This window comes from Periophthalmus magnuspinnatus, chromosome 6, assembly GCF_009829125.3.
Source record: "Periophthalmus magnuspinnatus isolate fPerMag1 chromosome 6, fPerMag1.2.pri, whole genome shotgun sequence".
In the NCBI taxonomy this organism is placed as follows: domain Eukaryota; kingdom Metazoa; phylum Chordata; class Actinopteri; order Gobiiformes; family Gobiidae; genus Periophthalmus; species Periophthalmus magnuspinnatus.
The window spans coordinates 3,882,751-3,904,265 of NC_047131.1; the positions used below are offsets into that span (position 1 = coordinate 3,882,751).

Below are 21,515 nucleotides of genomic sequence, written 5' to 3' on the forward strand. Positions count from 1 at the left end.
ATCCAAAATCAGACACGTGATTGTTTTCAGCTGAAATGAGCTAAAGTCAAGATTATTATTATTGCTTAGTTTGTGAACCCAATCAATAACAATATGTGCGGATCAACTAGTAACAAACTTTTATAACCACACCTGCACCCGTTATTAATCTTTTAAATGAACTATATACAGTATTTTCTGGATTATAAGTCACACTTTTTTCATAGTTTGGTCAGGGGTGCGACTTATACTTTGGTGCGACTTATACTCCGGTACGACTTATACTCTGGTGCAACTTATACTCTGGTGCGACTTAAACTCCAGTACGACTTATACGCTGGTGCGACTTATACTCCAGTACGACTTATACTTCGGTGTGACTTATACTCCAGAAAATACGGTACATATTTTGTTAATTTTTTCTGTATTTTGAACAGGGCGCCCATGAAAAAGAGAGGCTAAGCGCTCTCATTAGGTCTCCCAGTATAAACAATAATAAATAAATTATTAGGTTTGGCTATTTCATTCAAAAACAGTAGATGTCCCATTGAGTTGTATCGGCCCCTATCCTCCATCTGAAGTTATGACATAATCACATAGTAGAATGTGAATGGCTCCTATTGAACTACTTATAATAATATCACATATTGGCGTTCTCGTTGTAGTCCAATCTAACAGAAATGATGTGCGTTTAGCGGGGAGTCTCGCTGTACGACACGTCTATTATGAGCCAAATGGTCTCAGCGGGGGCAGGTGTCGGAGGGAGAAAGAGGGGTGAAGGAGAGATAGAGAGGAGGGAGAGAGGGGGGAGCGACTGAGGAAAGGGTTAGGTGAAAAGAAACAGGGTAGGGAACATTAGGGAAAAGTTGGGAGAGGAGAGGCCTAACGATGGACGAGTAAAGGAGAGGAAAGAGAGAAGAGAGGGATGAGGTGGGAAGAAGAGCGAGAAAAGGAAAAAGCAGAGACTTAAGGGAGGGAGAGGGAGGGAACAGAGGAGAGGAGAACAAAGAACAGAGAGGAAGAGGAGAGGAGTGAGACAGTGGAAAGGAGAGAGAAAAGTAAGAATATAGAAATGAGTGAGAAGGAGATAAAAAGCAGAGAAAAATGAAGAGAAGAGAGGAGAGGGGTGCAGCCTAAGGACCGTGGAGAAGAGAGACAATAGGGCGGAGATGAGGAGAGCTGGGAAAAAGAGAGGGCGGAGAGAAAGAGAGACAGTGAATGGGTAGATACAGGAGTGAAAGAGGCTACAAGAATGGAGAAAAGATAAGAGGGAAAGAAATTAGGGGAGAGTGAGGAGTGATAGTAAAGAGAGGAAGAAGGGGGAGGGTAAGGCCCATAGAGACCTCCAGAGCCGGGGCGTCCCTCTCCGGTCTTTGATCCTGAGTGCAGGCCTCTCATCACTACACTTGTTTCACTCTGAGGGGGTGGACAGAACAGACTTGTGAATGAAGTGTTCGGATTGATCCATGTAGTACTGGCTCTACTGTTCTAAAGAATGAGACGATGGAGACACAAGCCAATATTCTCAGGCTGATGGGAGTATGGGGGTTGCATTAAATGTGTAAGGCAAGTGTTTTTGTACGGCACAATTTGTACACAAAGTGCTTTACAGAATAAGAAAGACGTTAAAATCACAATACAACAAATCAAAACATAAATAATCACAAATAATCATCATAAAATTAACATTAAAGAAGAAAAGTGCAGAATAAAAACCTTTCAGTCATATGTACAGAGAAACAGAACTGTTTTGAGCCTGGATTTAAACATTGTCAAAGTCAAGGCCTGTCTCATATCTTCAGGAAGACTGTTCCAGGTTTTAGCTGCATAAAATTGAAACACTGATTCCCCTGGTTTAGTCCTGGTTTAGTCCTGGTTTAGTCCTGGTTTAGTCCTGGTTTAGTCCTGGTTTAGTCCTGGTTTAGTCCTGGTTTAGTCCTGGTTTAGTCCTCCTCATGTGAGATGGTTCATGTGGCTCTAACATGTGGGAGATGTTCTTTGGTGCTGGTCCATGGAGAGACTTGTTCACACAGAGCTGCTTTAAAGTCTCTGAGCCACAGGAGCCAGAGACCTGAGCACAGGACACATGTGTGAAGTACTTCCTGGTTCTAGTCAGGACCTGAGCAGCAGTGTTCTGGATGTACTGTTCTGTCTTAAGGCTCGTTTGGAGAGGCCAGTGAGCAGGACGTTACAGTCGCCTAACCTACTCCGGACAAATGCATGGATAAGTCTCTGTAAGTCTAGTTTTGACAGTATAACTTTGATTCTTGACATGTTTTTAGATGGTAAAAAGCTGCAGATGTTATTGATTTGATGTGGCTGTTAAAGTTCAAGTCCAAGTCCATTACTGCTATGTAACTTTTCTAGTGGACAGTCCGCTACCTCCTCGTCTTCATGGAGATGTTATTGTGTTGCCTGGGATGCTCTACAGTATATTGAGTTTGCATTTATTCAATTACATATCTTTTTATGGCTCAGAAATGTAAAACATGCATTCTTACTGTGAGCACATTTCAGATCTGACTGTGGGACATTTATTACACTGCTGTACATGCACAAAGGTTTATTACAATCAAGGTGCATGATCCAATACTGGCATCAGATATCGGCACTGATACTGAAAAGTCAGCTGAATCCGATACCCAATATCCCTTCAGTAGATATCCTGACATATAATCCGACGTAGTAAGGCAATTTACTGGTCGTAGTTGGAAAAAAAAGTCATATAATGTTTGAATTTGTACTCAGACAAAACTGTGTAGTTACTTGAGGGATAAATAAGACTTACATAAGACACATGGATCAGTTTTGTCTTTAATTTTGCATTGGTATCCGTTAATATCGGGTAAGCTATAGTATCGGAATTGGTATTGGAAATGAAAACGATGGTGCATCCCTAATTACAATACCACAGAGTCATTGGAAACCCTTTAGATCAAGCAGAATGTGTCTAATACAACAATTATACTACAAGTGCAACTACAACTATGTACTACTACCATTGCCACTGATATGCTAGCAACTACTACAACTACTACTATAGTAAGCTGCTCTAATGCTCTATATTTTCTGTATATTTAAAAATGCCACATTCATCCAAGTTTAGAATAGGTCACACAATAAATATAAAGTATAAAAATATAACACAACAGGAGCTTAAGTTCTGAAGCATTCACTGGCTACATCACCACCGAGCTGTTTAGAGACTTATAAAAGTGCAAGAGATGAGTTGAATTCTGGGCAAAAAAAAGGCAAACTCTCCCTTCTGCCAAATCAATGCGGTCGTGCTGAGGAGGCGGCGGTCGATTATCTATTGGCAGGAGCCTGAATGGGGCAGCCACCTGCTCCTAACGACCACACGCTGGGCTCCTGACACAAAGTAGGCGAAAAATAATGATCATAAAAATCCAATCATAGCACATTTCTAAACCATAACACAACTTCTGGCATCTTTGTTAAATGTTTACAATCAGGTTAGGTAAATTTGGCAAGCTAGGATAAGCTTTCAAATCCTTTTCATACGAGTTGAGAGCGATGCCAGCTCCTCACTGAGAACACAGCACAACAACATATCAATAAATCAATAGCTTCATTTATCTTAATGTGAGAGTGTACTGAAGTTTGAAAGAGAAGTGCACCAAAGCATGATGTGTTTGTAAGTCCAATGACAAACTCTTTGCTGAGGACTATTTATGTTATTATGGGCCAACTATGGGCCGTAGGCAGGGCACTGCTGTGTTGAAACATAGACCGAAGTTCATCATTCATTTCCAGATGTATTTACTGGGGGAAATTTCACAGTTCAATTCATCACATGCATGTCTGCTGAGAGCTGAAGAATGGCTGGGTAATGTGGAAAAAATATCTATTTGTACAATAATTTTATATTGATTAATTCTTCTTCTATGGGGTATTAATTGCTAACACATTGCCTTTTTAAATCACCACATTATGCTCTGAGCCTTGATGTATTAATTGTTATGGATTTTCTTCAACTAATACCAATGACCAATATTTAACATTTGCGGATATTTGCTGATACTGATATAAAAGTATATGACAAGGCTTATAAATTACAGATGTGTTATGTGCCCAACATAACTCCACTTTTGTAATGATCATGTATTTAGTGTATTTACCCAATATTACAGTTTTATGATTGTGTAAAAATACTGCCACTTCGTAAGCTTCTTTATAAAAGTATGGTATGTAACTTTCTGGAGGTGGAACATCACCTGCATCATTCCATGGAAATAGTTAAAGTTAAAGCCATACTTCAGAACATTTGACATGGAGATGGTTAAGTAAGCTCATAAGCAGATAAGCAAAACTGTGGAAGATTACAGCCAGAGGCCACTCACAGACACCCACAGCAACAACACATGTTTTTCAGTGCTTTTATTTTAGTCTATATTTGCCTTAAAAGTTACATATTGTAGCTTTAAATCTGTTCTCAGTTCAAAAAGACACAGAGTGGGTCGGCAGCAGCCTCCTGCCTGACACATTTGTATTTAGTTCATGCCTCCTGAGTTACAGCCTGAGAGTCCAGGTAACACCCGGCTTAGCTCCAATCCCTTTCTCACACAATGTTCACTTCTATCTGTATATACAGACACAAAGTACCACACACTTTCCTTACAAAACTCTAGACACCAAGAAGATTAAGTTTCGACGCAATATGTTCTACTAATTTTATAATTTCCCTCCAGACCTGTGCAGAGTATTACTAATATCAGGTAGAATCACTGGTACTTTAGTATGTGGATAGCTGTGAGTCTCTCGTGGGTTGCCAGAACCAAATAACACATCCCACATCTTTGCGGTTTCTCACCAAAAGCATTTTACAAGAACAAGATCTCTCAGGCAGTCTGTGCAGAGGATGCCAGAAGCTCAGCAGATCACGAAAAAACAACTCAAGCAAAGAAAAAAACTCATTTACTTGCGTACATGTATCTATTTGAATCAAATACTGTATGTCAGTCTAACTATGCAAATGTTAGCTAATCCCTACAGCAATAATCAGATGACATTTTGCATTTCCGTGTGTGGAGGCTGATACTGCGCAAATATGGATGAACCAAAAAAAAATTTCAAATGTGAACAACCAAAATAAACTCATTCATTTAATTGATTTCATTATTGTTCATCATCACTTCTCATCACTTAATCGATTTTTTTGTAAGAACAACCAAATAACTTTTACATTTAGACACAACATTAACTCTTCATAACTTAATAATTTGGGCTGGTAAAGTGTTTGTCCACTGATTCGAAGGTGTGCAGGTCGAATCTAGCTCTCAACATAAACATCAAACTTGGGAAAATGTTGATCTATTAGGAAAGAAAGTAAATAGAGACGTTCGCCGTTTAGTCATGGTGTAATTAATTGTGATAATCTAATAATAATGATGTCTCACAATGTCTCACAATAATTTTAAGCCTCAAAACGAGATTGTAATATCCTTAACTGTCATAGATCCACAGCCCGTCACAGTATCCAGTCTGAAGAATCACCTCTGCATATATATTTAGAGAGATATGCAAACAGACAGATGCACAGGCCCTAAAGCTTCTTGTTGCTGGATATTATTCCACCTCTCGGGAACATTTGCATTTCTCTCCCTGCTGTGTGTCTCCGCTCTGCTGGAACAAATACTCCACCCAGCCAAGGGCACCTCCAGGACCTGCTTTGGACAGCAATTTCTCCCCAATTCTCAAATCCCCTCCTCCTCCTCCTCTCTTCCTCCTCCTCCATGTCAACAGGCCACTAATAGCAGCCTTCTATCCACCCCCCGAATGCATAAATGTCCCGCGGGATTGGAACGCTCGCCCCCACCAGGGTCACCGGAAATACGGGAACGTCGAAATAGTCACAGTTGAGGAGGCAAGTTGGACCGCAGGAGACAGGAGACGAGCAGGCAACAGTTTGTAGGTAATGCATAGGAATAGGAAGCAAAGTATTAGAATGCAAGGCAAGGAGTTGGAGACAGATAGAAATGTGACGCTACTCGATCTAAAAGAAGATGAGCCAAAGAACCTCTAGCTGTCCTAACACATGCAGGCTAAGAAAATACAAATATATACTCTTAACGTGTTCCCGTTTAAGCTCCAAAGAAATAATTAGCATGTGGTCCTGTACCTTCCACGACCACTGAAGATGCTTGAAGGTACAAACACTTGCTCGTCTCCATGGAGATGTAATTGCTAGGCCTCGAATGTTCCACAGTATAAACTTATCTCCATGGCAACGAGAAGGTGACACCGCCAGACCAATTTACAGATGACAGGGAGCCACAATCGCAGTAACAATGCCAATTTTTCAAGATAATTGGCATAATGACACCCGTAGGAGCACCAAGGAAGAGACTACTCGCCACAGGAAGATTTATGCAGAGCAGCTCCGAAGTTCTGCAAATTCATACACAAAATATGCACCCCCATCTATTATATATATATTATTCTTGGTCAAGACTGGTCAATCTCAGGTACTTTAGGCTTTAGGTGGGATAAACGTGGGGCAACACATTATTCGCTGTTACTTTTCTTCACACATATCCAAGAAAAACTCTAAGAGCATCTTTGCATTTTGAACAGATTCTTATATAACTATAGTGCTTTGTTTTGGTTTTGTTCTGGTTTTGTTCTATTATTAAACCTTGAATATCTGCCTCTGCACCAGACTGTACCTCCAACGATGTATTGCATCATTACGTGGCTGAGTCCTCCGGTGCTGTTATTAGCAGCTGGCTTCACACTGACACCAAATTGGAGCTACACAGTCACTTCTATCATTCTATCAACAACAACACACAAATTGATGCAAAAAAAAACAAATTGTCCCCCCTCCCCTCTATCTCACATTTTATCTTTCTCTCTCTTCCTCTCACCTCTTTGTCTCCTTTCACTCTATCTCCCTTTGCCTCTTGATCATCACCCGCTCTTCTTCTCATTTCTCACTCTCGTTTGTCTCTTATTTTCTTGCTCTATTTCATATATGAAGTTCTCTCTCTTACCCCTTTTCATCTTCACTCACCCCTCTTCTCATCTCTCCATCTTATCTCATTTTCTTTCTCTGCCTCTTTCTAATTTTCTCACCTCCTCTTTCTCTGTTCTCTCTCTTTCCTTTAATTTCTCCCTCCTCTCTCTCTCCACCCCTCCCTCTGTCACTCTTCTTTCTAGCTCTCTTCTATATCTTTTTCATCCCCTCTTATTTGTAGTTCTTTCCCTTTCTCCAGCTCCTCTTTTTCTTTCTTTCCCTTCTTCCCTCCTCCCCCTCTCTATTTCCTCCGCTCTCTCTCTACCTTCTAACCTCTCCCTTTTCTTTCCCTCTCTTCCTCTTCTTTCTACCTTTCTCCTGTCTCTTTTTGCTCCTCTCTCCCCATCTCTCATCTTGTTTCTCTCTGTCTGCTCCACTCCACTCTCTCTCTATTTCCCTTCCTCTCTCTGTCCACCTTCTCCCTCCCTTTCTCATTCCATCTCTCCTCTCTCATTCTGCTCCCATGCTCTCTGTCCCCCTCTCCCTCTTGTTTCTAACTTTCTCCATTGTCTCTTTCTGCCCCTCTCTCCCCATCTCTCATCTTGCCTTCTCTCTGTCTGCACCACTGCTGTCTCTCTCTTCACCTTCTCCCTCCCTCCCTCCCTCCCTCCCTCCCTCACTGTCTCTCATTCTGCTCCCATCCTCTCTGTCCTCCTCTCACTCTTTTTCTAACTTTCTCCTGTCTCTTTCTGCTCCTCTCTCATCTTGCTTCTCTCGGTCTGCTCCACTCCTCTCTCCCTCTCTCTATTTCCCATGTGCTGTATCGCTCCACCTCCTCTACATCTTCTCAGCCTCGTTTCTGTCCGTTTCTACCTCTTTATGTCCTTCTCCCCATCTCTCATCTTGTTTTCTCTATCAGCTCCACTCCTCTCTCCCTTTCTCGGTTTCCTTCGCTGTCTCTCTCTCCACCTTCTCCCTCATTGCCTCTCTCCATCTCTCATTCTACTCTCGTCCCTCTCTCCCTCTTCTTTCTAACTTTCTCCTCCGTCTCTTTCTACTCCTCTCCCTTATGTTGCTTTCTCTCTGTCTGCTCCACTCCTCTCCCTCTCTCTCTCCACCTTCTCCCTCCCTCTCTCTCTGTCTCTCATCTCTCATTCTGCTCCTGTTCTCTGTCCCTCTCCCCCTTTCTCCTCTGTCTCTTTCTACTCCTCTCTCTCCCCGCCTCTCATCTTGCTTTCACTCTGTCTGCTCCACTCATCTATTTCCCGTGTGCTCTCTCTCTCCACCTTCTCAATCTCGTTTCTGTCCCTCTGTCCCTCTTCTTTCTACCTCTTTCCTGACTCTTTGTGCCTCTCTTTCCCCATCTCTCATCTTGCTTTCTCTCTGTCAGCTCCACTCCTCTCTCCCTCTCTCTCCGCCTCTCATCTTGCTTTCTCTCTGTCAGCTCCACTCCTCTCTCCCTCTCTCTCCGCCTCTCATCTTGCTTTCACTCTGTCTGCTCCACTCATCTATTTCCCGTGTGCTCTCTCTCTCCACCTTCTCAATCTCGTTTCTGTCCCTCTGTCTCTCTTCTTTCTACCTCTTTCCTGACTCTTTGTGCCTCTCTTTCCCCATCTCTCATCTTGCTTTCTCTCTGTCAGCTCCACTCCTGTCTCCCTCTCTCTCCGCCTCTCATCTTGCTTTCTCTCTGTCTGCTCCACTCCACTCTCCCTCTCTCTATTTCTCGTGTGCTCTCTCTCCACCTTCTCTCCATCTTCTCACTCTCATTTCCATCCCTCTGTCCCTCTTCTTTCTACCTCTTTGCTGACTCTTTGCGCCCTTCTCTCCCCATCTCTCATCTTTCTTTCTCAATCTGCTCCACTCCTCTCTCTCCACCTTCTCCCTCCCTCTCTCTCTCCGTCTCTCATCTTGCTTTCTCTCTGTCAGCTCCACTCCTCTCTCCTTCTCTCTCCGCCTCTCATCTTGCTTTCTCTCTGTCTGCTCCACTCCTCTCTCCTTCTCTCTACTCCCTGCGCTCTCTCTCTCTCCACCTTCTCACTCTCATTTCTGTCCCTCTGTCCCTCTTTTCTACCTCTTTCCTGACTCTTTGCGCCCTTCTCTCCCCATCTCTCATCTTTCTTTCTCAATCTGCTCCACTCCCCTTTCTCTCTCTCCACCTTCTCCCTCCCTCTCTCTCTCCGTCTCTCATCTCTCGTTCTGCTCCCGTCCTCTCTCTGTCCCCCTCTCCTGTAGCGTGCGCACATTGTCACAAACGCCGCCACACTGCTGTATAATAAATGACTTTCTTCCATGCCGTTAGAGTCGAGACGGGGAAATAATCACCACAACATCCACGGAAACACCTTGGTGCCAGCCTTCAGACGCACACAGACAGACAGCATTCAAAGACACAGACACAATTACAGCCAAACACACGGCAGAGGAGGAGAGGGGGCGACTGGGAGCTCTGCGATGAGACTGACTCCGGTTCTTGCAGCACAAAAGGGGCAAAGGTGCTGGGTGGAGGGAGGACTGTTAAATCTAAATAATATGCCTCAAGTAGAGAGTAGGAGAAGAGGAGAAAATAGGGAAGAAAAAAAAAAATCAAACTGATATTTTTCTGACAGGTACACGCTCGTACATACTTTAAATTACAGTTTGAGAAGCCAAGATGATTAGCATTGTAATTCGAAGCGGACATATTATGTAAAATGTACTCTTATGAGCTTTTAACCGTGTTGTAATGTTTTTTCCCAAATCAATAGCCTCATGCAAATCTGAGTAATTCTGTACTGTCTTCCACTTGAGGCTTGAGTGCTCAGAAAATGACTGTTTTCACTAACCCCCCGTCTTCCCCTACAGCTCTGAACTTATTTGCAATTATTTTTCAAATGTAGTCCCCGGGTCGTACATGTGGGGTTCAAAACAGCTGCGAAGGGATTTTTTCAAAATAAAAACATTTTAATGAAAACCCACGGCTGGTGAAATGCCACTTTGAAGTTCTGCAGTTTTGAACAAGAAGTCAATGCATCTGCTTCAATTATTAAGTCATTTTAGATTTTTAAATAATGATTTGACATATGCTGTATTGTAGTAGTGAAAATTATATTAAACATAACTGAAAGTAACACATCCGTCAGTGTAAAACTATAACAAAAGAGTAAATGTACTTGAATACTACAAAGGGAAGTGTGGGTGTTGCTTGTTGGGGGCAGGGCTGTACTCTTTTGTGCACCCTGAGGTTATTTATATAGAGCTGGACACATACAGCTGTCCAGATATTAAAAAAAACTCAGATGGGGGTGCTAATAATGTGATAACTGCAGCGCGTCACCTGACAGCACTGAGGCGTCCTGAGGGGCTGCTCCATGCATCTGTATTAAAGTACTCCCGGGAGGGGGGGGCGGGTTCTCCAGAATGCCCTATATCCTATATTGTAGCACTGACAGCTATACTCTGAAGAAGCATGAGAAGAGCCAGTCTAATCAGCCAAAACCCCCACTGCTGGGACATAAAGGCACGTATATGACACCAATCTGGCCACACGGAGGGAAATATACAGTAGATATTGTAAAAATATCGATATCGTAATACTGATGGACGCAATATCTCATAATAGATATTGCAGGAAAATAAATAACGACATTGTTCTCAATTTTACAGAAATGTACAGGGTTTTTTTAAGATCTATTGTGCTTGTGTCTGCTAGTTATAATCTATGACACCCGTGGATCATTATGTTATCATTTGCACATTTTAAATCGCAATATTCATCTAAAACAATAAAAGAAACAAGTCCGCTGACATCCACGTTAGAAAACTGCGGTGCCCAATGGGAGCTGACGTCACCATTAACGTCATCACAACAAAGAGTCACCGCGTAAGAATAGATGCACATCACAGATCAACTATAACATGGTTAAATACTGTGAGAAGTTGATTTTGCGTAAGGGTTTTTTTTGCTGTAGGACCCCCCCATCGACCCTTTTTTATACCCCACAATTAGAGAGAGAGAGGAAGGAAGGAAAAAGAAAAAAAAAAAGAAAATTCTGCCAGGGCGACGCAACAGATAAGGCAAAGCTACTGCCTATCGGTTCACGCGGTTTCCTTAATGACTGTCGACTCATCAGTCAGCTGCAGCTACTGGGCAAACTGAGGTGAGACGGACCGACTCCCAAACGGGTCAGGGGGTTATCTCACAACCGAGCCCTCCTGATCAGCGCCCCCTCAGGGTCAAAGTGTGACCAGAAAGAAGGCCCGCTGAGCTTATCTGTACTGACTTTTAACTCTTTTTAACTGTTCCACCCTTTCACGCTTACGTTTTCTTTTTCTGTTTTGTTGCTTAACTACCCACAGACACACAGGCATACACTCACAGACATACACGTACACACACACATGCATACACTCACAGACACACACATACACACACTCCCAAGAACATAAAAAGAACAGATGCCATTCTTATTGTCTCTTCCCCCCTTCAAACCTGGATGTATGCAGCCCCTCTTCCCTCAAGTCAAAATGTCTAATGTCTTTCATCATTTGTCTTTTATGTGTGTGTGTGAGTGTGTGTATCTATATTTTTATGTTATATGATATAAAATAAAGATCTACATATTGATTGTTATGACTAAAGAAAAAAAATCTAAATGTCTTCTCCTTACACCTGAAAGTACAGCACGGCCCTGTGTGTTTTTTTTCTTATGAATTACCCTCCTCTTCTTCTCTCTGCCCCACCCGGTCTCCCAGGGTAACAGGCTTCCTCAGGGCGTCCAGGCTCATGCATTGGGGACTGTGCTCTGGATGTGTTCTGCAGCTTTCTAATGAGCGCTGGTATGTCACAGTATCTATGGGGATGTGTACTGTCCCAGCCCGCACAGCGACTCTACACAAGAAAACAGCAGGGCCTACCTAACAGCCACACACACAAATCTGGTCAGTGCTGATGTTTTAGGCTTTATAAATATATGATCTTTCTCACTGTGGCCGATGCTCCTCTCTTGAGCTATTCTGACCAAAAATAAACAGTTACAAGCATTAAGACGCAAACCATTTGGACAGCACTGAAACTAAAGGTAGATCGTGCACCTATACAACTGTCCTGTAGAGGGGGGTGCGCCACTTGTAGAAATGTTATTGCTTTGCTGGGATGTTCCACAGTATATCATTATTGATACTTTTCAGTGACATCATGCTGGGGGGGTTCTACATGTATGTAAATGGAAGAATGTCTCACAGTTAGCAAGGGCACACATTAGCAAACACTACCAAAAAAGTCTGAAACTTAAGGAAAAAAATACATGATGGATTTGAACACACTTAATAAACATTTTCAGGAGTTTGTGGCCCTGTTTTCGGAGTTTGATGTTCGACAAAAAGGTGAGAGACTAACTGATAAACTGTTAATGCTAACTAGCTTTGATTGTAATGTTATTTGAGAGAGACTTGTTTAACGGCACAAAATCAGCTCACCTGTTGTAGTTCAGTCAGTAATTATGGTCAGATTATGTTAAAACAAAGCTCAGGATTAAAGTCTAACAGAGCTTCAGACAGAGCAGTGCCTACAGTTAGCATCACAGATCACAGACATCAACGGCAAAGTATAAAAACATAGAAATCTTGCATCTTTATTACATTACAGGTGTTTTTACCACTATATATACCTTTAAATTATGCATTCTGACTGTGAAAAGGGTCGCCTCTCCACAGACCTGACCTGTAACGCTGCCTATGAAGATAGATACGTTAAATGCCATTCTCTTCCACACAAAGCAAGCATTTTGTATGCCCAAATGATAAAACAACCCACAAAATCTGAACAGTGGCACAAATAAATGTATATATTAGCCATCACACATACATCTCCGTGCCTCCCCCCATCACCAAACATCATTGACTTAACATAAACCATTTAAATGATAGATGTAGCGAGATGTTGCCATAAATAACCTGCTGCCATCTCCGCCCTGTATGAGTGTGTGCTTATATCAGAGATGCTACAGAGAAACAGAACGCATGGAGACAGAGTGCTGCCTGTTACTGAAAGGTTAGGCTTTTCATTTCTCTAATAAAAAGAGCATGAACATTGCCCCATGTTTGAACCTCGAAAGAACAAAAATGGGACTAAATAAGATCCAAACCCGGTTTATACTACGATGAAACCAGGACTAAAACAGAAATCAGACTACACTGGAAAATGCACAACTAATCTATGCATTAACAAGGATAAAATACAGGTCTAGGGTGCGTTCAACGTTGCACACACGCAAAACGTGGAACTAAACCATGAGCTAAACCTAGGCTAGACCAGGACTACAACAGGACCAAACCAAGTCTACATCAGGATTAAAATGAGCTCAAACCAGAAGCAGAACAGGGCAAGTGTTAACACATGCTTAAAACAGGAATAATATACAGCTAAAGTAAGTCTAAACTCGAAATAAACCAGATCCCCAGTGTATAAATGTGCTCAACAATCAGGAATGTAGTTCCATATTTGATAATCGATATACAGTAGTGATTCGGTCTGCAGTGTCTTTAATTATTTGATCAGGTTCATAAGGATTTAAATGAGCAAAAGCAGAAAGAATGAGCTATAAAATAAGTTCGCTGAGGTTTTCAGAGTGAGTGGACAGTTTAATGTCCCTTTTCACTTATGAAGATGCTGTTTACTCGTGCTTCTTTGCGTACATAACTGTTCTTGCACAAAATCCTAACAACGCATAGAGCATTTGCCAGAGCCACGCCACACCCCCTTTCAGTTGATTAACAAATGCACAGGGGATGTCTTTTGTTGATTTCAGCTAGATTTATCCGTTTAAATGAGGCTATTACAGCTCAAAAGTCTAAATGTGTAAATCACATCATAACGATATGTATAACAGTTAAATCAGGTCGATATAAAGTTTAACACAAGTCTACATCAGAACTAAACCAGCACTTTTCTAACTTCAAGGCACTCAAAGCACGTTACATCAAGGAACCATTCACCCATTCACACACATTTATTACACCAGTGTGCACAGAGAGTGGAGGCGATGGGGTTAAGTGTCTTGCCCACAGACACAACGACAATAGAAAAACTAGAGCTAAAGAAAACATCCAAAACTAAACAACGTCTAAAAACATGTAAACCAGACAATTAAGGACTAAAAACTACTTATTGCCAGTCATCGAACATTCCCTCCTTTTATTACAACAACAACAAAAGCAGCACAGCCGTCTTCCCATAACTGCCTTTGAACAGCTCATTTCTCGCCCACTGTCTCCGCTCCAGCCGGCACGAGCTCGTGTGAGTGTCGTCTACATAAAGGACATCAAATGGACCGCCTTCGCACAGACGAGACGAGGAGATGGTGCTGGGGCTTCTGCAGGCTGAGCAGCTGTTCAAAGATCACACCATATCAGACGAAAGCTGATGGAGCAAAGACCGACAAACGATGAGGACTTTGGTGCGACGTCCATGGAGTAAATTAGCTACTTTTAGGGTAGGGTAAGCCATTGGGGAAGTCATCTGATTATGAAGATTATAAACTAGATAATATATAGGAGAATTTAGGAGAATTTCAAACCATGTAAGAAGGATGAATGTGTTTACAGATGGTATTATTTGTTAGCACGTAACATATTTAGATCACCATGTAACCTTTTACTGTTTTAAAAATGTCATATGCCAAAAACAACGCAAATGTTTAATACATTTCCATTTCGTTTTTGTCCTCACTTCCCTTGCTTCCCGCCCTAAGTCCCCTTGAGAGAGCTTTCACAACACAATCAGCATACCTCCTGCTAATGGCACTACTGCACATCGCATCAGGTTTGTCAAGTTGTAGCGTTCAGGTTTGTACAGTTTTGGAAATTGCCATGCAGGAACATGGGTGACATAGGCTTGTGGGCTTGGACAGGATCGTATAGCTAATGATAAGAAGAGTTCAAATAATGCCCCAGAGAGATGACATATAAAACCACTCCATGTTCCAGGCATGTTTTTGATGAGGGAAAATTATAACATGGTAGAAAGCTCCAAAAAGTAGATTTTGCATAATACTCCCTCTTTAAAGCGGGGGTACATGTGTTGGGCCAAGTTTGCACTTTCCTCCAAAAAGTACATTGTATATTAAAAGCAGGATTTTGTGGCAAAATTAAATTGCTGTGTGCTGTTTTCAGCTAATGAAGTTTTTTTTCTTTTCTCATCAACCCGGAAGTAGCTGTGCTTGGGCGGTCACCGGCATTCTCACTCAACGATGTGCTAGAGCAGGGGTGTCAGACACATTTTTACCGAGGGCCACATCAGCAAAATGGCTGTCCTCATAGGGCTAGATGTAAAATAGATGTAACTACTTTTTTAACTTGTTAATTAACTGTTTCTGTTTTTATTACTTCTTTATGTTTCAAATATTGCATATTATATTTGCATAGATGTAAAAATATGGCTGTGTAACGACCCATCTCTTGATAAAATGACATTTTAATTTACCATGTCGAGGGCCACATAAAATGATGTGGAGGGCCACATTTGGCCCCCGGGCCTTGAGTTTGACACATGTGTGCTAAAGGGTTTGTAAGACCTAGAGACAAGTTAGACACATTTAAATACCTACATGCGCCTTCCAGGTTGTGAAAATCCGGTACCTCAGCTTTAAAGCTAAGTTGTTCCAAGCTGAATTAAACCCTTTGGCACATCACTAGTTCTGATGTGCATGGATTTTTGGGCACAGTTTTTGAACAACTTTTCTCTGGAAATGTATCGATGTTTTCACTCTTTTGCCAGGAGCGGTAGAAAAGATTTCAAAGGTAGTCATCTGGACAATTTTTTATTGAAATGTTCCTCTGGACACAAAGCAAAGCAGGGGAGCACAGCCCACTCTGCCCTGGGGTAGACTGATGGAAGAGAGGCTGCAAATCTGCCCCAGTGGCCCCTCTGACCACCACCAATCACTCACACACTACATGCTTATACAGACGAGTTAGGTGAAGAGTCTTGCCCAGGGACACAACAATAGTATGCACTGGTTGGAGAGGGATTTGTAGAGTAGACCTGTGATGGATACCACTTCAAATACTGACTACAACTTTAGGCAAATACCAGCGGAGACAATGGCTACTCAAATCCCCGTGTTAATCTATGGTGAAGATGTTGTAGTAATTGTGGAGTACTATTAGCTCCCTAGAGTAAAGACATTATAGCTTTAGCAGTTTGTCTCTGTCACAGCTGTCTCATCTATGGGCCCCAGCACTGACTGCCACCTGCTACCAACAATAGGCAACAATTAGGAGCTCACAATAAAGAGGGTGCAATGGGGAGAGGGACTGGCGCTGTGTATATAAAGACATAATGAGATTAGCGAACACACAACAGCATTCAAAACAATCTAACAAGGGATGAGCTGCTACAGGCTTATTTATGTGTTTCAACTTTCTGTTATTGGTGCCACTTTGGGAACTTTCACCATTCAAAAGAGAATATTTTGATTTGTATTGTTGTCATTGAGATAACTATGGATTGGTCATGATTACACTTAAAGGCGCACTAAAACCACCAGAATTCAAACACTGGTGGTTTTAATTGTTACCTACATACATTCTTAGGGTAAGCAGAGTCACTTCTCCACAGATCTGGCTTGTGGGTAGAATATAAACATAAGATCAAGTGTGAAACATTCCAGGCAGAGAAATAAGACAAGAATGTAGCGGAAATGTTACATGGTTAGGGGACTAAACAAGGTCTATTGATGCAGGGTAAAATCAGTGCTGCAAAGCCAGATCTAAACATGTAAAAAAATAAAATAAAATAACATATAAACTGACATATGCATCCGTTCAAGGCGGATTAAGTGTATGTAACCTTTGGATCTAGATGTTTTTTTTAATCTCGGCTTTGTGAGAAATGCCACCACTTGAAGCAACTGTGAAAAAATAATTTCACTTTAGTTCCTGTGTGTTGAGACTTTGTACATGTTTTTTCCTGGAAATGACAGTGATATTAACCATAAACCAGGCCTCTTTAACTCTTTGAAATACCGGAGCACAAACTATACTAACAGAAACACTGAAAGAGCAGAGGACAGCAGCTCTACTGACAATCACATGATAAAACATCGCATGGTGTGTTATTGTACCTTGGAAGTGGAAGGCTCTGGACTCGCTGTGGAATCCTTGGACTTGGGTAACTCCATCCAAACCTTGTCCCAAAGTCAGTTCGTCAAACACGTTGATCCGGAGAGCAGGGTCCACCCCAAAGCCCGCAACTGAAAAAGAAATGTTTATTGTTAATGCCATTTACTGACATGAAACTACTACATACACAACCTGCTACATATGATCTTATAAAGGTCGTACACGCTGCATTAAAACTGTTATATCTTTGAGGTTGGAACGAATGCCAACTCTTCCGTTTCACTAACCTACATAAAAATGCACTGAATATCATTTCTATCTTGTGATAAATCGGATAAATAACAACTAAATGTGTGAAAAAAAACTTACTTTTTATAGTTACTTGTATGATTTGAAGCACTTTGAATTACCTTGTGTGCGAATTATGCTGTACAAATAAACTTCCCTTCCCTATAAGATAAGATATCCACGTTTCAGCTACAGACTGACTACACATGGAAACTTAAAAATAATTGGAAACCTCAAGAAATTCCAAATACCAACTCAATATTTCTAAACATAATGAACAAACTACTGTAGAGCTCCGTGTGTATCCCATTGTCAGCTCATCAATACATTAACAAGCAGCATATCCTACTGCGTTATCACAGTGTCCTTTAGGCAGGTCTTATCATGCATTTGGTGCGTTGTTGGACTGAGGTGGTCTGTTACAGTGTAATGCAGCTTCTCCACAGATGTAGCGCGTGCACAGTGCCTTATGCGTATCACTGTCCTACCTGAGGAGGGGCAAAACACGCCAAGAACCACAAAGAGCTGCAATAATCCCATCCTGAAACCGAATCAATTAGTCCATGTTTTGTCCACTTGAAAGAGACAGTATTTTTGAGTCAAACGCTAAAGAAAAAACAAAAAAACAATACAATCTCGCAGCGCACAAGAGACGCTAGTAATCCCAAATGCGCAGTGGAGGCATCATGACAACTTTAGATGCCCGATAACGCAGCGACAAAAGGCAAATCCGGATCAGACGAGAATCAACGCAGCGCTGCCGGTGATGTGGGATTATTCCGTGTAGATTTGTAGGTTGTGCTCCATCCGCGTCCCGTCCCTCCGCGCGCTGTGCAGGTGCCAACGGGAGTCTGGAGACGCTGCAGCTGCGCGCGCGGAACAGGAGGAGCGAGGAGACTCAAGGGGAGGAGGAGAAGAGGAGGAGGAGGAGGAGGAGAGGAAGAGGAGAGCAGGACAGAGGAGAGGAACAACCTGTCGAGGAGGGAGCGACCACGCAAAACAAGGGCGATGGAGACCTCTAGCGGCGGAGCGCGGAATCGCAGGGTACCACGCCTTAAAGCGGCTGTAGTCAGAGCTGTCAGTCACTGTCAATGATAATGACAATAAATAAGAGCGTTTTACATTTTACACTGCTCATTTTAGATATGCTCTTAGATAAAAATGATATCTAATGGAAAGTCAAAGTTGATGCCAAGATAAGGACATAAGGCGTAAGGACTATACAAGTGGAACTAAACACTATCATTATCTACTGTTCAGGTCTTTTTTGGCAATTTGAGAGCAAACCAGGTAAATCTGCAGCTTTCTGGCCAAAAAATGTCTAAATCTGCTTATGCTGCCTTCAGTGGCCTCTGTAATTTCCTGTAGTTGGTGAAATCCTGAAAGACTGTCCTGTTTGTGCTTCTTGTTGACTTTGCTTGACCTTTCTTGATATTATAAAAGTTGAAAAAAAAAGCAAATGTCAACTTTGGCATTTTTCTAGTGGTGGGTCCAGTACCTGCTTGTTTCCATAGATTGCTTTTCCTAAAATATTCCACAGTATGGCATTGAGCGCATCCATGTTCCATTAAATTTTTGCTAAAAGAGAAAAAAAACAACAACTTTGAAAAACATTGTTGCTGTGAGCGCTGCTGCTTCTCCACATATTTGAACCCAAAACTGTCATGATGTGGTCACAGTCAGCTGCTTGTGTCCATAAAAACAGATAAGGTTAAGTTAAGGTTATTTACTCGAGTGCGAGTAAATAAATAAATGCTGTGACCTTTGTGCAATGAGCATAAATGTAGCAGTGTTTGATATGTCCAGCTGACCTATGGAAATGCTGTTTTTTGTCTTTATTGAACAACACTAGTACTTGACTTTTGTTGTTGTGAGACAAAATAGATGCATTGGATAATTAGCTTCACTGATTTGACAATTTGTGTTTTTTGATTAATAAGGTTGCAGAAGTCACAGACCGCACTAAAGTCTCTGCTCTGATAATTGAGGAGTGAATCGGTGTGAAACAGACTGAAAAGCCAGGTCACATTGACACTGCAGGTTATTTTGGTAATAATAGTCCAACTCCATTCATTCACAAGGCCTTTTTATCCCCTTTGTAAAGCAAAAATGATTGATAATGGTTTTCAAATGAAGCAAAATGTCATGTCAACAGCTGTGTGATTTTGTGTAGAGTGCAAAGGTTACAAAGGCATGAGCTGCAAAAACTGTGGTTTGTGTTTCATAGGTGATTATTATAGATGTATCACTTAGGTTGTTATACAAAATGTTCTTTTCAACCACTTCTAAAGAGCGAGATCTAGCAAAATAATATTTAATAGGAAGGTCTCAAAGTCCCACTTACCCATGAAGCACCTTTTTGACTTTCAAAATATCACCAGATCTAAACCAGGTCTAAACTAGATCTAAACCAGGTCTAAACTAGATCTAAACCAGGTCTAAACTAGTTCTAATCCAGGTCTAAACTAGATCTAAATCAGGTCTAAACTAGATCTAAATCAGGTCTAAACTAGATCTAAATCAGGTCTAAACTAGTTCTAAACCAGGTCTAAACTAGATCTAAATCAGGTCTAAACTAGTTCTAATCCAGGTCTAAACTAGATCTAAATCAGGTCTAAACTAGATCTAAATCAGGTCTAAACTAGTTCTAATCCAGGTCTAAACTAGATCTAAATCAAGTCTAAACTAGTTCTAATCCAGGTCTAAACTAGATCTAAATCAGGTCTAAACTAGTTCTAAACCAGGTCTAAACTAGATCTAAACCAGGTCTAAACTAGATCTAATCCAGGTCTAAACTAGATCTAAATCAAGTTTAAACTAGTTCTAAACCAGGTCTAAACTAGTTCTAAACTCGGAGTACAGTAGAGCCAAATCATCACTAAATTAAGCCTAGGCCAAAGAAGGAAACATATAAAAATGCAACCAGGAGAAGCCCACTTATCATGAGATGTACCAGTGCTACAGTTTGAAAACTCCTCTTTTGGAAACATGTGCTTTAGTTATGGAAATGTAGATGGAATAGTGTTAGAATTGGAACTTACTGGTTTATCTTACCGATGTTAAAGCCAGACCAAATCTATGGTGCAGTATTTGAAGCTGGCTGAAGCTTCTTCAGAAGGGAGATGCTGAAAGGGGAGACAAAATATTTAGTGGGAAAGATATATACAAATGTGTTTCAATTAATTATACTGTCAGCCAATCGTCCAGCTATATAGTTTAAACCCTGGCGTAAGTGCTGAAGCTGGGTTCTTAGATGCTACAGTTGGGGCGTGCTTCTGACAGGCTGCACTGTTTGAATTTGTTCAAAGACGGGTCTAATGCAGAGGACACATTTCCCTACAGGGACAATGTGTTTGTTACACAGCAATACTGGCTAAAGCAATTATCCATATAGCATAAATCAAAGTATATAATAACACTGTCAACATTGCACAAAACATAATAACAATAATATATCAATAGGTTACTGATAGTCACATTGCATTTTTCACATATCGTGCAACTCTATAAATATAAATAAGCAAAAACAACTTCTTATAGATTATTTCTCACATCAATCCAGAGCACTTGCAAAGACTTACTCAAATGCCATTGACAACAGACTTCTGCCAGTGCAATGCATCGTGGGAGATGGGGTTTTGTTGCCAGTGCTGATCGTTTTGAAGGAGGCCGAGAGTGTAGGACAGTAGATATGATTCTGGGGACAAATCCAAATTCTGCTCAGCTCTGAAGGACCACAGCCCAAACCCCGCCGGTGTAGACATTTCCACTTCAGCCAAAATCATGTCTGGAGGCATTTGTGGCTGTTGCATAACAGATGACTTAAGCTGCACTCACACAAGGAGCATAGCACTGATCTGCTCACAATAGCTTAAGAAGAGAAACTGGTACTTTGCAATACCTAATTTGATAATGCTAAGAACAATTGCAGAGTATATAGTTAAACACAGTAATGAGGATGATACAACACAACAAATTAAAGGTGCATTGTGTAACTTTTCTGATGAAGAGTCTGCCACCTGCTTGACTCCATAGAGATGTTATTAATTTGTCTGGAATGCTTTTTTTTTTCAAAGAGTAATGGAAATGCTGCAAGACAGACATGTTTAATGCTATACTGTGGAACATTAAAGGGCAAAGCCACAACATCTCCAGAAGAGTTACACTGTGTACA

The 21,515-nt window shown here is 41.4% G+C and overlaps 1 protein-coding gene across 1 annotated transcript in view; it reads right to left on the reverse strand.

The window, feature by feature from the left end:
- The window catches only part of nell2a (neural EGFL like 2a), a 164,713-nt gene extending 146,532 nt beyond the window's left edge, over positions 1–18,181 (reverse strand). Inside the window, exons 1-2 of the mRNA XM_033968522.2 lie at positions 17,830–18,181; positions 17,056–17,184 (exon numbers count right to left, since the gene is read on the reverse strand). Of these exons, the coding sequence (XP_033824413.1) occupies positions 17,056–17,184; positions 17,830–17,881 (181 nt within the window). The 5' untranslated portion in view covers positions 17,882–18,181. The remainder of the gene's footprint in view (positions 1–17,055; positions 17,185–17,829) is intronic.
- Positions 18,182–21,515: the final 3,334 nt, after the last annotated feature.